Source organism: Pleurodeles waltl, chromosome 10, assembly GCF_031143425.1.
Source record: "Pleurodeles waltl isolate 20211129_DDA chromosome 10, aPleWal1.hap1.20221129, whole genome shotgun sequence".
Taxonomy (NCBI): Eukaryota; Metazoa; Chordata; class Amphibia; order Caudata; family Salamandridae; genus Pleurodeles; species Pleurodeles waltl.
In genome coordinates, this window is record NC_090449.1 from 305,149,311 (window position 1) to 305,167,135 (window position 17,825).

Below are 17,825 nucleotides of genomic sequence, written 5' to 3' on the forward strand. Positions count from 1 at the left end.
GCGAGGCATATGTTCAACTGACTTCGTCCAGAGTTCCACATCTCTGGTGCTCAGCCATCTATCGATTCCGGACCAGCTTCCATGCGTGTAATTGACACACGTGCCCTGTCTATCCCCGCCATGTCTTGTCCTCCACAGGTCCACCAGAGCACCCTCAGCCATGATTTGTGACAGTGCCCTTGCAGCTGCCACATGTTGAGGTCTGGCCCGGCTCTCAAGATCCACCTCCGGGTCCAGGACCACATTAAAATCACCACCCCAAAGTAGAGAGCCAGGGCCTAGCAAACCCACCAAGCGCCAGACTTCCCCAAAAAACTCAGGGTCATCAATATTAGGACCACTGATGGACATCAGGTGGAAAGGCCTATCGTACAAGGTGCCTTTCAGCATGACATAGCGACCTCGTGGGTCCACAAGCACCCCACCCGTGCGCCAGGGCAATCCCTCCCTGATCAAATTTGCCACCCCCGCGCATTGCCAGAGTACACTGCCATAGGACACTCATCAATCCAACCTGCCTTCACCCTTGCTCTCGTTCCCTCAACCAGGTGAGTCTCCTGCAGCATACATATATCAGTAGAATGGCGCTGCATATATGCCAACAACAATCACATCTTTTGTCCATCATTTAGCCCCCTGATGTTCCAGGTGAGGCACGAACCGCAGTCACGCTTGTATTTGCCATCTCAACAATCCCCCAAATCGCATGGCATCCCCAGCCGCTAGACAGAAAGCAACAGCTGCAAAGGAAAGAAGAAAAGAGAGAGGGAGGAAAAAACCAATACCAATAACCCCCACAGCAACCATTGCACATCCCCACCCACGCTGGCCCCCCAATCGGGCCAGCCCAGTAACCCCACCCACACCAAAACTCATAGCCCACTGCAGAAGAACAAATGTCTCAATCGACTCATCCAGCGGGGCATCAGTGAGGACATCCGGGAACCGCCCCAATTGGGGTGGGTGGGCAGGAGCATCAGGATACCATCCATAGCCCAAGAACGGTCCTGTCAGTGTAAGCCGCAGTCAGCTCCAGTCCAATGCCAACCCACAGCCCAGGGGCCGCCGCGGTCCTCAACAACAAAACAGATTTTAATCATTGTCGTTGGCAACAGGTACATCATCACCCGCCCCATCTGGCTGTGCGCAGAACGGAGGCCCTTTTTTAGGAACAGTCTTGAGTATTTGCGTGCCTGTTTCGGATCCGTAAAGAAGTGCAGCTTGCCCTTATGTAGTACACGCAGCTTGGCAGGGTGAATGAGAGAGAACTTAGCGTCTGTCTGACTGAAGGTGCGTTTGACCAGGAGGATCCCTGGGAGTATAATCTGGAAAAATGCTGAGCTCGTTGTTACTGTATATCACGCTCCCAGGCAAGCCGAAGTATGGTATCCCTGTCCCGGAGGTTCAATAATCGCACAATGATTGGATATGCCGGAGTCCCTGGCGGAGGCCTCGCCAGCACCGGGGAGAGCTAGCCATGGAAAAGTGTTGTAAGCACAGTCTCCAAGAAGTCTGCCATCTATCCCATGGCCGTCATTTCCGCCAGGCCCAAAATGCAAATGTTATTGCGGCGGGACCGGGCCTCTAGATCTTTGTTCTTATTACAGATAAGCTCCAGCATGCATTCCATCTTCAATAGCTTCTCCCAATCTCCGCGATGCCCATCCTCCAAATCCGATGTGTGTGATTCCACATGATCGAGGCGGGTGGCGTGACCATCCACTGGCACCTTTAGGCGATCCATTTGCTCGGTCAGATAGTCTAGCTTCCCATATATGGTAGCCAGGCTATGTTTAAGGTCAACAAACATGGCTTTCACAGAGGGTGACTGCACGTCCTCCTCCTGGGGTAGGTCGTCCGACGACCTGCCAGCCTGGCTGGCTGCTTTTCTTTTTGCCCTCAGGATTCACCGCCTCACTTAAGTATGCGCCGTGAAACTCATCAACTCGGGCAGCCCCTCAGGTCAGAGGGAGAGCGGGACTCCACCAACACCCCGATACAGCCGAGGGCCAGTCACCTGCATCAGCTGCCTCCAGAAAAAGCCAGCACATCTTGCCAAAAAGGGAATGGGCCCTGGCCAGCAGCTCCAGGGCATTCCAGCGATAAACATCGCCCTCCAGCCCCCGCAGCAGCTGCTGCCGCTTAAGTCACGGGGCACGGCCAGCACCACCAGGGGGCCCCCGACAGGAAGACACCGGCCCAGGCACCAACCAAGACCACCAGGCCTCGCCTCAGAAGTTGGGGGGCCGCTGTCCAATATCGACCCCCCCAGCACCAAGGCACTGCCGTGTCCACAGGACACCGGCACCTCCCTCTCCACCCCCCAGAGGAAACCAGGTAAGGCTCGCCCGGTCCGTGCAGCCCACCCAGGCTGTCGGCACAGCAGCACCAGTGCCCGCAGGCCAAACAAACCTGCCGATTAGGTCCCACGGGACGTAGGGGTCCCAAGGTTCACGTGGCCTGGAGAGAGCCGCAAAGCCATCAAGGGGGTGGGGGCACCGCACTGCACCACCGTCCGTGGGAGCAACAAGAGCCAAAGCTGCTCCCACGCAGGCCCAGCAAGCGGGCAGCACCTCTGGGCCTCTGGATAGGGGAGCCGCTCCAGATAGCGTCGGGCAGCCGGTCCCGACAGGATAATCAGCAAATGTAGGCTCCTGCCCGGCAGAGCCTCACTAGGTGGCGGCCATTTGCAGGAGGGCCAAGCTACACCCCGAGCCAATTGTTTAAAGTCCTTTTGAAAACATGTTGCTGTGGCCCTATGTTAAAGTTAAGGATCTGCAGCCCTGATTTAATCAGGTTAAATGCTTTGTCTGGTAGTTCAGCAGCACGTTGAATCCATCCAAGGAGAGCGTGAAAATCCCTAAAGTCATCTGGTGGAGAACAGAGGTGGTGTTGGAGGAGATGATACTGGTGCAACATAATCGCCCCACTCATCTCAGGTGTTAGCGGACTGTTTTGTATTATTTTACCTTCATCAGTGTCATAATTATCATTCATGTAGTCATCGTGTATTGTCATAGGAACCATCAAACACAGTTGAGAAGGAACACATTGTTGAATAGTGGGACTTTTTTTGTTTGGAGGTAGCAGAAGAGAATGCTGAGACATGACAACTGAAGGTGCTGCTGCTGATTTGTCCACTAAAGTATATATTCTCTTGTTGGAAATCTTTGGTATGGTCCAGAAGCATGTGTCTGAGATCTGTAATCACAGGAATAGGAACCTGCTCTCAAAGCTGTTGTACTTCAAAGGCATTCTCATAAGGGTATTGCTCTTGTATTTCCTTGTAAGACCTTTAATCAGTTTGATTCTTCAGTCTGATTGAGAAATCCCCTTGTAGGTCACCTGTTTCCTGATCATCCTCCTCATCCATGTCCTGACATTTTACATGGAATTGGGAAGGGCTACTTGTGATGCCAAATGGACCATCATCATCATCGTCCATATCCCCCAGTTCAAGAAGAAGGATGGGTGGTAAAGGATACACCTTGCTCTGGATTCTGTTTCTGGCCTTAAAGTGACCTCAGATAGGCTAGTTTATGGGCCTGTCGATGGATCTGTAGTTGATGTCGCCGACGGCTGTCTTCACTGTAAAAAGGTTTCTGGTCCCGCTGACAGCACTGATGATAGAGGTTCACTAGGAGATGGTGCTGCAGTCAACTGTTTTGTTTTTAATATTACCTTTGACGATTTCGCAATGGAGATGAGCTGACCGTTGACAGATTCACCATCAACAATCTTGTAGGTGTAGCGGTCATCATCATTTGTAGTAGTCTTGACAATGATGATGCAGTAGTTGTGAAGTAGTTGTCATGACCGTGGTTGTTGACATTTTCCCCGTCAAAACGTGCTTTTTGCATGGGCAGGGCCTGAAGAAGACTTTCTCAATCCTGAGGAAGTCAAACAACTTTCCAGAGGAGTAGATGGTTCTGACCTAATGTTTCTGCTTTGGAAGACACAACTGATTAAGAATGTTCTAACCTGAGTTTCGGACTTCCCTTAGGTTTGTTTTCCTCCTTTAACTTTGACACCTTCTTAACTGGTTTTCACTTAACGTTTGTCATTCATGCTTTTCAAAGTCTTTTTGAATGAAAATCAGGTTACTTACCCCTCATTTACAGAAACTGGAGTTTCAACTGACTTTCATTTGTAGCCACTAAACTAATCTTGCCTCCCTATCCTTAAGGGTTTTGGCAGAAAAGGTCCTGCAATATTTGCATTCCTTCGGCTTATGGCCAGAATGAAGCCTATATAGATACTCTTTATGAGGATCTTCAGAGAAGAGTTTAAATTTGCCACAGAACATACATGGCCTAAATATTCCTTTTTTGGCTGCTTCTGACATAGTAAGTTCAATCCTAGTCTTAGACGGCAGTTATGTTCAAGTAAAGGTCAAAATTTACAGTTTTTGAAGCTTACTGGAACTGAGCAGAGCTTAGGGATACGTCTTTCACACAATGTGCTGTACAAAATCCGAGATATGCTAGCCCTGGTGGGAAAGGATAATTCAAGAGATATTCTCTGATTGGCTGCAGTTGGGTCTTTCTAAAACAATGTGAATAGGCTTACAATGTAACCTGTTTAACATCTCCTGTAGAAGGCTCTGCTTTACACTGCAGCTTATGATTACCATAGGAGTCCCACCTCAACAGGGAAAGACTGTGAATCTATGATTGGTTCAATACTGGAAAAATGTCACAAACAACAGAAGCTAGTTCCTACTGAGTAATAACAATGTCTTTTATGGAGAACAGAACATCCTGTCTAAGAGCTCCAAGAGATCACGTTGATAACTGGGGAGTGAAATGAGGCAGCTTTTTGTATGATGAAAGTACCAAATCTTCTGTTTCTCCGTAACCTATTATTCCTAAAGGGTGCACCACTCTGGCGACAAGGAAAGCCCATAGCTTGGTTTACTGCCTGTTTTATACAAATTAACTCCATCAGCAAGGTATGCTCTGAAGAAATAGTGAACATATCAAGTGAAGGATGTGTGCACCTTTGCATTGTATAAAATGGTCCTCCACATTCTTTCTCCTTTTATTGTAGCTGATATTCATAAGTAGTCCCTCAAGACAAAACAAACACACAAGTGCTCTAGGGGACCTTGTCATGCTCAGAATAAGGACGGACACAGCTAAGCTCAATGGCAATTCTGCTAATAAGTCAGGAGGAAACAATGGAGCAACAAGCACCCTGGGCAGATGAGGGACCAATGGATCTGTGGGCCACTGATAGCACATAACCCTTCATTATGACAGTCTGCTTTAACAACCCACTAGCTTGATGATTGTATTCAATTTAAAACCCTTCAAAGCTCTTGATGTCTGCAAATACCTGCAAAGGACTGTAAAATAGATCAGCTCTCATTTAGGATTCCTTCAGCGAAAAACTGCTAAATGTTTTCCAAACTTAAAACATTATTTGGAGTAGTATCACAGAGAGATGCAAAGAAGGGTCAAGGGTTTCATGATGCAGTAACCTAGGAAGGAGAGAGGCAGAGAGAGAATTTCTAGCTCAATGCAAGAGTGTTGCTGGTGGATTAAAGTGGTCACTTACCTCATCGTCACTCATGCCACCATGCATTGTCCCCACAACGTGTACATCAGTCCGTCCTGAGGTTGGAGAGAAATAATTACAGTGACAAATATGTTCCACCACCTCTTAGCCAGTTTCTTCTCTTGCCAAATGTACATGCATTCGAAATCTTATGGAAGAGTAGAAATAAGTTACTTACCAGTAACTTCAATTCTCCAGAGTTATCTTTCATATATTTGCAAGCATGATTATTCTATATTGTCAGGCTTCGAATCACCTTGCTTTTAAAATAGCAAAGAACAATGAAAAAGTGTCCATAGGGCCAACAACCTTGGAGCAAATTTCTAAGCCCCTAGCGCCTCCTTGTGCCACATTAGCATAATTGTTTTATGATAATGTGGCGTTCCAAAGCCATTTTTGCTGCGCCAGATTTACAAAGTGGCGCAATGCATGCATTGCACCACTTTGCACCCCCTTGCACCACATTATTATGCCTGCGCCAGGCACAATTTATACGAAGGAGGAGTTCCGGTGCAGGGAGGCCCAAAACAATGGCGCAGTGCAACCTACAAGATTTTTAACGCCGGCTAAGAGCAGGCTAATGACGCACCCATTGAAATCAAGGGGCCTCCTTTCACTTTGCTGCACTAGCGTTAAAATGTTGATGAAATTGGCCTAACGACCGCCATGGTGCGCTGTATTGTAAATATGACGCACCCATGGTGTCGTTAGGTGGGGCAGGGGCGATGCAGGACAACTGGCCCATCAGTCCTGATGAGCCAGTTTCTCGTAAATCTGCCCTTTGTTTTTTAGAAGCACATCTACTTCATTAAAAGCAATCCTGAACTTTGATGAATGAGGCTGAAGTACTGAGCACCTCTCCTGTCCTCCCACTCAACCCTCCTTCAGCCCCAGATGCCACAATAGCTCAGATTTTGTGCCAGTATTGAGAAGGATTCACAGAATAGGTATTGAATCCCTAATCAAGGAGGGGGGTTGCCATGTGAATCTATGAAAAATACAAATGCTGTAGAACTGTAAATACATGTAAGTAAATTCATTATTCCCCAGCACTGGATATATTATAGATTACATGCTTGTATATTGTATGTAAAGAAAAAGGGAACCAGGCTTATCTTTACTGAAACATGTTTAGTAATTGCGTGTCCAACTGAAGAGTTGGCTGCTGCACTGACATTCAGGCAGTAGTGCACCATCACAGTGCCCTAAGGTGGATGGTTAGCTTTAGTGTGATAAAAAAAGTGATGCAGGCTGACAGGAAATAGGCGATGCCCTGTTTGGACAGAGGGATGCCCCTGCCAGGGTTGTTGCACAAGGTGACAATCTCTTGTGAAGCAAACATATGGGTCCTCTATTGTTTGAGTCTGAAGTCCACTCCTTACGGATTTTTAAGTCAGTAAGAGGTCTGTTTTCCATGAAGAATTATTCAGGTATGCTCCCCTGGATAAGCTCAAAGGGCAGCTGCATCATTTGACCAAGCACTGTTTCAGTTGCCACAATACAGGAGGACATCTTGCAAAAGGTAAAGGCCACAAATTACTGTTCATTACCTGCTTGATGGTTATCTGGGAAAACAATGATGAAGTAACTACAAATCATGGTGAAGGACTTGACCGTTATGCCTGGAGTTGAGCTCGTAGTTGTTCCTCAATGGAATCAGAGGGTACCAGGAAAGTCACACTAGGTGGGGCTACCAGATTTGGAATGGTAATGCTGGAGCAACCAGTATCTGTGAGCAGCAATCTGCCTTTACCTTCCTGAGCACTCTGGGAATCAGGGGAAATGACAGAAAAGCATAAGTGAAGAGTTAATCTATGTAATCAAAAAGGCCTAGCCCTTGGTCCCCTGTTGCCAGTACCAGCTCGCATGATACTGGCATTTCTTCTTTGTTAGCGTGGCAAATAGGTCAAAAGTCACTTGACTTTACAAAGACATGCTACAGCTGATCGTGGTGAAGCTCCTACTTGTGGCAATCTGACAGGGTACACCTTATTGTGTCTGTCTGATCATTGTGGATGTTTCCATGGAGAAGTCCACTTTTATCACTATGGCCCGTACCACAGGATCTGTTACTCCTCCAACAGAGAACAAGACCTCATGCTTCCCTGTTGGGCAATGTAGTACATCAAGGTCATGTTATCACCAAGAAGGTGTGTTCCACTAGTTGTGGTAGAAATGCTCGTAGACTACGCCTAATGGCTCATAGTTCAAGAATGTTTATGGTAAGTAACTTCTTGTCCGACTAGAAGCACCATATGGAGAGCTCTAGCATGTGAACTCCCCAGTCTTCCATTGAACATGTGCTGTCACAACAATCATGTCCATAGCAGCTGGAAAAGAAAGGCTTTCATTGAGGTTGTCTACGGAGATTCACCATACCAAAACTTATTTGAATCATATGGACACCACCACTGTGTCATTCCAAGATCCTGTTAACTGTCTTTATAACTGGTCTAGCTTTTGCTGAATCAGCCTCATCCAAAGCCTGCAAAAGGTCACAAGTCCTATGCAGAATGACATTAGGCCCAATTTTTAAGTGCAGACCAGGACTGACTTCGCAGCAAATGCTTGTGGCCAATGTTCGGTGTTGGTGATTGTTTCTGCGTTTTGCTGAGCTGCTGTCCAGGATCGTTTCTACAAACTGAAGTCTTGTTGCAGGAGAGATAGAGGACTTCTGTATATTTTACCTCAGGCCCAGCAGACGGAAAATGTTAATGCAAGGAGCCATGGAAGTGAAAGACTCTTCTTTCAAAAGGGCCTTAATGAGCCAGTTGTCCAACTACAGGAACATCTGGTGATCCTGCCTTCATAGAGAGGCTGCCATTTGGGCTCAGCGCATATCCAGTGTTAGATTTTAAGTGGAAAGGGGAAGCTCTGAACAGGCAATACTGATGTGACATAAAAAGAAAATCAAAGGTATTACCTGTAATGTGGGTGCATAGGGATAGGGAAGTAGGCATCCTGAAGGTTCAGGGAGGTCAGGAACTACACTTCCTCAAGTAATAGATTTCCTTCAAAGTGACTGAAAGCATTTTTTCCTCAGAAACGTGATGAGTTCTCCGAGGAAAAGGTCATGCCTTCCCCCATTTTCATCGTCACCTAGAAAATCCTGAAATAGAGCACAGCGCATTTTTCACAGTCATATTGGGGAGGAGAATACTTTCCATGGTACTTCACATACATGCAGATGATTTTCTTTCCTGGGTGGAGGATTTGGAGATTTTGATAGGAATTACAGGGTGCGCCAAACTGATTTAAAGCACCCAGTGACTAGTGGTTAAATGTTCCTATGAGGTATCAAAATTAGGAAATTAATTCCCTACGACTTGAACTAAGTTAGGCTTGTTTTGTGGTATCCTGGAAGCAAAACTGAGGGCTGTGCCTCTATTTCCATGTAGATTTATAACAACCTTAATGACCTTAGTCTCTGCCTAACTGCTAGCCTTGGTCATAGCCAGATTGTCTGGAGGAGAAGTATGGGCAAACCTGTCTGCCCACTGGTTGTAGCCTCCCTTGTAAGATTGCGAAAGCCTGGAGCCAAGAAGGATGTGGAAGTCGTGTCTGCAATGCAGTTCGCACAGTGAGCATGCTGTACCTGTATTTGTTTTAATACTTTGCAAGGCATCATCCACAACCCTGCCAAACAAGGTGGTCCAACTGATTAGCATGTGAAGTATTTTCGCTTGCACTTCTGCATAGAAAGATTTTGTGTCCTGTCCACTGAAGCTCCAAACCATTATTAGAGACATCCATTGCTGCATCAATGATGGTAGCCAAGGCATCTGCCCCATGCCTCGAAAAATCATAAAAACTTCACTAGATCTGTAGGTCGAGTAACTTGAATAATCTACTCGATCATAACTGTAATGTACTGGACCCGTAAACAGGTCTCAAACTGTGTGTTCCTAGGCAAATATATATATTTTATAACCAATTTTATTTTAAGCGTGAGAACAGAATGAAAAAGAGAACAAAGACATGATAGTGAGTACATGATTGCCCTGTTGAGTAAGGCAGGGCAATACCTTCCCACCACTGATGACCCTCCCCTTCTTCCCAACAGAACATGGTAACATAATTCACACAGGCATCCCCCGGTGATCCCGCCATTTCCCCCATATTTTCTCATATTTATGGGGACAGCCCCTCGCCTCGTAGGTTGGCTTTTCTAGTTGAGAGCACCAGTCCACTCTGGATCGCCACTTCAAGATTGACGGCACCAACGGGCTTCTCCCGAGATGTGCAATGTCTCTCTTGGCCACCAGGCAGGCAACCCCTATAAATATTCGGTCTGGTCTCAGCCCCTCCAGAAGGCCCAGCAGCTCCACACTCACATTCAATTCAATGGGACCCCCAAGGACCTTAGAGATCTCCCGCTCCACCCGTTCCCAGAATCGGCGCATCACTGAACACTCCCATGTCACGTGCAACAGATGCGTCCCCAGTTGACCACATCTCATACAGGCATATGGGGTCACTGGCGTATATGTCGGAGTCGCCGTGGGGACAGGTATGTCATATGTAAGTAATTTATCTGGACCATTCTTAACCTTGCGGAAATGGCCATCTCCCTTGGTGCTAGGTAGGCCTCCCTCCAATCATCCTCGTCCGGTTCTCCCACCCAGGGCGCGCACCTGTCCCGCAGCCTGGCGAAGCTGTGTGGTGCGTTAGTAAGCAAGGATCAGTATATCTGGGTAATGGCCCCTTTCCCCAAGCGCCCCAATAACAGTTTTGCCTCAAGCGGGCTGTAATCAGGAAGAGAGAGATTAGACGACAGGTGGATCCGCAGGGTATGGCGCACCTGAAGGAAGCAGAAAAAATGGGAGTTGGACAGGGCATATTGCTCCCTCAAGTGCTGAAAGGACATCAGAGTATCACCAGTGTAAACATCACGCAAGTACGCAATTCCACTGGCGTCCCATTGCCTAAAACCCTCCAATCAGGACACCTGCTGCAGCCATGTACCATGCCACAGGGGCGTCGGCATGGTGAGGCATCGGTCCCAACCCGTCAACAGCAGAGCCACCCGCCAACACCGCACCGCCACCCGCGTGCAGTCCGGGGCTGCCTGGGGGACCAGAGCACCATACAACAATCCCAGAAGGCCCTCGAATCCAAGATAACCGAGTTCCAAGCGGTAGGCTGGGTCGTCCCATCCCCCAGTAAACCACACGTTGATCGGAATCAGCTGAGCCACCGAGTAGTAGACATAGAGGTCCCGTATACCCAATCCATCCTCATAGGGAGATTTCCACGTGGAGCAAAAGGCCACTCAGTGGCGCCCTCCCCCCCTCATATAAAGGAGGTGAGCTAGGAGGTGAGGGATCGGAACCAGGCACAGGGCACCAAGTAGGGGAAGTTTGTCAGGACATACAAATAGCGGGGAGGCAGATCATTTTAGAAAGGGCATTGTGACCCAGTGGGTTCAGAGGCAACTTACTCCAGCAGGCCAAGTCTCCTCTCAGAGCGCATGATAGGGGCTGGAAGTTCAATTGCCATGCCAAATCCGGGAGCGGGGAGAGATGAACACCCAAGAATTTGAAGGCATTGCACTTTACCGGGATGTCTGGGCACCAGCCCACTCCCCCTGCGGCGCCCCGCACCTCCACCAGCAGTGACTTCCTGGGGTTTAAACATAGCCCTGAGGCCTCACCATACAGCTTCAGGAGCTCAAGGCAACAAGGGCTTAAGCACTGGGGCCGTCCCAGGAACACCAAGACATCGTCCGCATATAGGGACACCCTGTCTTCATGGCTAGTCCCCCACCTGCAACCGTCGATCAGCGGGTCACCACTGAGGAGGCAGGCCAGCGGCTCAACGGCTAGGGCAAACAGAAAGGGGGAGAGAGGGCCTCCCCGACATGTCCCCCGCCTGACTAGAAAGGGATCTGATAGAATGCCATTGACCCGCATATGCGCCGAAGGGCTGTGGTACAAAAGATGGACCATGCTCCTGAATTTCGAGCCGAAGCCCATTCGCGCTAGGACCTCCTCCAGGAAGTTCCCGGCCAAGGTGTAAAAAGCCTTACAAAAGTCCACCAGGAGCAGTGCCAGCTCGTCCCCCAGCCAATCCGCTTGCGAAAGCGCCAACTGAACCCACCGGAGACAATGGTGCGTGCTTCTTTCTGGCATGAAGCTGCACTGGTTGGAATGAACCAAGTAAGGCAGTGTACGTACCAGCCTGGCCGCCAGAACCTTTGCGAATATCTTAATGTCTGCATTGATCAGCGAGATGGGCCAATTGGAAGAGTATTGATCCTGGGGCAGGTCGTACTTAGGTATGACCATGATCGTGACGCAGTCCAGACCCGGAAAGATGGAGCCGCAGCAAAGCGCCTCATCATAGGTGTTGACTAGGGGGGATACAGGTGTGATCGAAATTGCTTGTAGTAGCAAAGACCAGACGTTTTCCCGGATTGAAGAGCTGAGATGGCTTCCCCACCCCATCTTCTGACAGAGGTAGGTCCAGTTCTGCCACCACGGATGACGGAAGAGAGGGTAGCAGAATGTCACTCAGAATAGGGTTTTCTTGTTTTGCCGTGGGTTGGGGGACTTGGGCGTAAAGGTTCTTGTAATAGGAGGCAAAAGTGCGTGCAATTGCCAACAGGTACTCCTGTGCTGCACCCTTTCAATCTCTGATAAGGGGCACCACTCGGGCTGAGACATTGTGAGCGCCAGCCAATAAAGCAGTTTTCCGGTCTAATCGCCCAGCTCACAGACTCTTTGGGTCGAGGCCTGACAAGGCTGTCGACTCTCTGCAAGGGACACCTGTCGGAACTCTGCACGCCGAAGCTCCAGCTGTCGCCTCGACTCCTCCTCCCCCTCTCCCCCCGGGCTGTCCGGGGGGACGTTCCAGCTCTGCCATTTCAACCTCCAGTTCACTTAACCTCCGTGCCTGCTGGGCCTCCCGCTGCCTGACATACCCCTTAATGATGCCTCTCAAGGTGATTTTGCTCGCCGCCCAGACGTTCCCTGCCGAGGCCACTGAGCCCTGGTTCTCTCTACAGTAGTGCGCTAATTCTTGGTCAATGAATTCGACGCAATCAGGGTCTTTCAAATACCAGATACTAAAGTGTCACATGGGTCACATGTTCTGCGCCAGGTCCAAGATACCACGGGCCAGGATCTGCACTGAGATCAAGGTTAGGAGATCCGCTGCCGGGAGCCATATTAAATCTATCCATGCCTCTGTGTGATGGGTTGCCAACCGATGGGTAAACACCATCGTCTGCGGGTGCCAAGGCCACCATGCCTCGCACAGGCCCAAGGAGTCCGCTCAATTCGAAAGGTACGTAGAATCCATGCAACGCCCCATACGTGGGACAGTGGAAGTGTCTCGGATCGGGTCCGGGACGGCATGGAAGTCCCCAGCCAGAATGGTAGTTCCCTGCGGTAGGGAAAGAAGCAAAGCGCGCAGTCCTGCCAGGGTGGGCCGAAGAAGCTGTGGAGGGAGATAGCATGAAACAAAGTTTCAGCGTCAAGGATGGCGCCAAGGTCTGGTTGCGGCACCACGGGCTCCGGGGAGGGACCAGCGCTTCACTCGTACTGTCCGACACGGGAGTGGGGACCATGTACTGGTCCATTGTAGTATGGGCCCATGGCTTGGCCGTTTGGCCTTGCGGGGCCACGGGTATCGAAGACAGCTGACCCCGCGGTGGCCCCTGCCCACTCTAGGAGGCCTCAACCCTGTGTGCCGCCGTCAGTCACTCACTCCACCAGTCCGCCTTTGTCTCCGCGAGTCTGTGTCTTCCTGTCACACCCCATCTGCAGAAGGGGAGCCCAGGGATCTGGGACCTGCAGGCCTCAAACCGGGGAGTGGGAGGGGGATTCAGAAAGCAGGGCCACTCCTCACACATGGCTGATGTCTGGAGCCTGCCCCCACCACTCCCAGTCGGCCTCAAGGCTCACCGCCTCCAGCTCTGCCTGTCGGGCCCAACCATTCCACGTCCAGGGGGCCCAGGGGTCTCCCACCTTCCGTTCGCACCTATGCTGCTCCGGGGGAGGCACCCTTGAAAGGCTGGGTGCCCCCCTCCGTCTTCTTCTTTACCACAGCTGCCGCAGGGGGGAGAATGCCACCTCCTACGTCTCCCCTTCAGCCACCCCTCCACCTCACCTCCACGTCACAGCTGCCGCTCTGTTCTCCCTTGCTCCTCCTCGTCATGGGCATCTGCTTCTGTCCCCTCCTGGGCCCACCCCAGGCCCTTCACGGCGCGCCTCAGGCCAGATTCTGCCGGGGCCCGGGATGGATCATGCGGTGCCCGCCATCACAAGGCCAGGCGGGCACCACACCACTCACTGCTGTGTCTCTGCAGCGGCCAGGCCTGTTCCCTGCTTCCGGCTGCCGCCAGCTGCTCTGTCTTCCCTGGGCCGGGGGAAGGGCACACTGAGTTGCCCCGGCTCTCCTCTGGATCACTTTTCGGGGCCGCCGAGGCCCAATCGCGCCCTATGCGGCCCCCTCCATGTTAGGGTCAGTTGGGTCCGTGGCAGGTGGGTCATGCAGGTTCTGCCTGCCTTTCCCTCTGCGCCAATGGGCTCCTCCTCGCTCTCCGGTCACCTCCGCTACGACCGCGGCCTCCAGGACCCACTGTGGGCCACATGGTCAGGTAGGATCTAGGCGGATGGTTGGCAGGCAGCAGAGCTTCACTAGAACGTGGATGCCATGATGGCCAGCTTAGCCACGCCCCGGCAAATATTTTAGTTTACAGAGTTGCCTTCTTCATTTTCACATGAGTGCACCTTCAAATATGGGAGCTCAGCATTTCTGTTGTACAAAAAACCTCTTTTGTTTGATTAAATAGACTAAACGTTTCCTCCATGTATAAAAAAACCTCTAGCCCACATGCAGAGGACACATAATCCATGACTTGCTTCTAGTTTACTAATAGCATTGCTATAATGGGAATTCACACCTACTGAACTACATCTTGAAATGCTTGTAAAGTTGACTTAGTTATTTGAATGTTGAGTGAAACACCTGACACCCTACAGCTTTTGATTTCACACTTTTTCTACAGCAGGTCAGACAGTTTACCTTACAAAATCCTGTAACTCCTGCAGTCAGAAAGAAAATTAATTGCAAGACAAACTGAATTTTACCTCTGTCTCTGAACACAAGCAAATGTAAGAAGAATATGATTTAAAGGTCTTTATTGTGTCTTCCCTTTATGACTGAACAGAACACCAGTTCTTTGTCAACTTGCTAGAGGGGGCAAACAGGTCCTAAAAAATAGCTTGACCTGATAAAATATGACTCACCATTTTAAGTGGGCTAAATTTTTTTAGGACTGGGCCCTGCTTGTACCTCGGCATTTTAAAGCAAGCCCTGAGTCCTGAGCACTCCCGCCCCTGCAAGGTGTCAGAAACCGGCGTCGGAGATATCCACCTCCGCATCAATTATGGCAGCCGAGGCATTGGCCATGTGGTATCTTAGCGATGGGTCATACATTCTAAGTTCTAGAGGATTATGATGTGGGTGGAATGCACGGGAGAGACGTAAAGCGAGGGCGACAGTTGAGGAGCTGGAGTAGGCTATTGGATGGCGTAGGGCTTTGTCCTGTACTTCCTTCTACAATAAATCACCATTATTACAGTGACGCTGCTTTGTCTGATTACCTGCTTACCTTCAATATCTGAATGTCCCCATCTTCACAGGCCACTTATTTAACAATGGCTTTCTGGTGGGGCGAAACTTGGAGTGACTGGATTTTCAAAGCCCTCTAAACCTCTGCTGCAATGATAGAGTCCTGCTCCGGTGGCAGATAAAACATGCTGGTGCTGTGTCAGGTTCCCTGTATTTCTTCTCAATATGCAGCACTACTGCTTGTTTAGTGGCTAGTGAGTGCATTCGTTTCAGCCCTTTCATCTAGATAAGATATACGATATGGATGATTTCATCTTCTTTCTGAGTTGCTCTTACAAGTCACAGAAAAATGGAGCTGATCCACTAAAAACATTTTGAACTTCTTCAACACTTGTTCTGACAAAACAAGTCCAGCTATGTCGGCCGGTGGAGAGCCTGGTTTATGGGGTGTCTTGTCTCCTAATTTAGGCAGGACAAAATCTCTCCATTCTTCCTTGTACTGGTCATCGCCATCATCTTCTTGCTCTTCATTCATGACCGCTCCTTTCTCATCAGGATTTGTGTCCTGATCACTGTCAGGGTAACCTACATCCCCATACCGCTTGGTGTTGGGGGTACTGACAGAGGCACTGGAGGCAGTATTGTTGGGCATGGCATAGGTGGTGTCTGCGGCACAGGAATCTGTGTCTGCAAAAAAGGGCCCAATATGATGCACAGTAGTCCTGTGAGATGCCTCAGTGAGGGAGTAATGATGTTGTGGTTGAGGAATCAGGCTCTGAAAAGCTATCATCATGTGCTGCAGTGTGCTCATAAAAGAAATCTGCATCACAAGGGGTTTAATATAAGGACATATGGATTCATGGAAAGGTCCATAGCCTCTTCTGCTGCCTTCAGATAGAGGTTCCTCGGATGGAACTTGTCACAACCTTGCAGGTGAAATTCTGTGTGTCTCCCTTCTTCCTTATAATTAATTACCTCATATTCTGAAATGTAGTGTGCATCCAACTGCGCAGATCTCTGAGGTATGTTTTTAGTTGCTAAGATCAGTTTCTAACTCCGAGTCCATGATCTGGACTGGCAAATGAGTGAAAACATTCAGTTGTGAGTGCAAATAGGCTAGCGGTGTCTCTACATATGGTAAAAAAGGCAAATCTTATTCATCTCCACCACTTCTGGCATTCCATATTCAGGTACAGTTGCAGGGATGTGGTTGTGGAAGTGGTCATCATCAAGGCAGTACTGACAAGAGAGACGCCAGTGAAAATGTTCTTGTCACGGTTCAGTGGGTTGTCGTAAATGGGCTCTTCTTTGGTGCCAATGGGATGTATTTTGACAACAAAGTTGTTGATGGGAGACTTGTGATCATGGATGCTTCTTCATAGTTGATGGACAGAGTTTTTGTCAACAGAATAACTGACAGGCATCAGCAGAGCTTACATTTCAGGCAATTTTTGGTGCAGGCTTGTCCTCAGTCTTTTTCGACACTTGACCTGGTGAAGGCTTGGTATTGCCCTTCATGGAGGGGAATGCAGACATTTGAATTGCAAATTCCAGATAAGGAAGCTCCAGATGCACATTTTGGTTTGTGCAGCCTTTGTGAAAAACGCCTTTCAGAGCAGCATCCACAGGTAAAGGGCCATCTCCTTAAGAAGGGGAAGTCTTCCTCCTTTCAAGATACAAGGCCTGCCCCTTCCCTTTCCCTAAAGTGTTTTTGAGGGAAAGGTCTTGCAGATGTCACAGCAAGAACACCTGAGAGATGAATAAATACAAGAAATGTGCTGCTGATAAATTTTCTTTTGTCCATAATCGCAGCACGCCTGGAAGAAAGATCTTTTCTTTTTCTCTGCCAGGGTGGTAGCTGGCGTTATACCCATGGGACAGAAGGTCCCATTAAAATCCTACTATCAACTTAACTTGTTGAAGATGAATTTAGAGCTGGCTGAAGCAGAGCTCTGTCTAGGCACTCAATCACATATGCCATACAGTAGAACTCTGAGCTATGGCGGCCTCTAGGGGAGTACAGGGCACCACACTTCAACCTAATTGACTGAAGCATGTGTTGTTTCTAATGTGGTGGGTGTAAAGCTAAATTAACATTGTTGTTTGGTTTATAGCCATCTTACCACTATTTCTTGCTTATTTATTTAAATACTGGGGATTCCCAGCATGACATACAGGAATGTTTCAAGCATGTGAATCCATGAAAGTTCAAAGGAAAGGCTGAAGAACATTAAGACTCCCTCATTGCAACAAGTGGATTACATAGCTCATTCTTCAAATTATCAGGAAGAAAAATGCACGGAGTTCTTCCTCTGAAAATGAGACCATCTGACTGGAAGGTTCTTGGATTAGTGCTTTTAGGGTACACATTTTTCATGTTGACATTAGCATTTAATTTTCTTGGTAACTAATTTTTACAAAATGAGCAATCCTAGGAGGTAGTGAAAATGTTTTTGCATTTGAAGGGTGTATCACTATGTTACATTACTGAAGCCCCTGGGTATTAGTACTATTGTTAGAAGATTTTTCATAAAGAGCATTGCCTACATGATACTTGCTTAAGGACCACTCTCTCACCAAATAAAAGTTGAGACACGCAAAATTAGTGCCCTCTTTGCTTTCTCCCATCAAAATTGAGTAGAATGTTTAAATTTAGCAATTCTTTGTTTGAAAAGGTTTGCAGAAGT

General features: G+C 48.7%; 1 protein-coding gene across 4 annotated transcripts in view; it reads right to left on the reverse strand.

Moving 5' to 3' along the window:
- CLUAP1 (clusterin associated protein 1) overlaps nt 1–17,825 on the reverse strand; it is an 851,865-nt gene that overhangs the window by 27,996 nt on the left and 806,044 nt on the right. For all 4 annotated transcript variants that reach the window (XM_069210479.1, XM_069210475.1, XM_069210478.1 and 1 more), the window contains exon 11: nt 5,560–5,615. In XM_069210479.1, the coding sequence (XP_069066580.1) occupies nt 5,560–5,615 (56 nt within the window). The remainder of the gene's footprint in view (nt 1–5,559; nt 5,616–17,825) is intronic.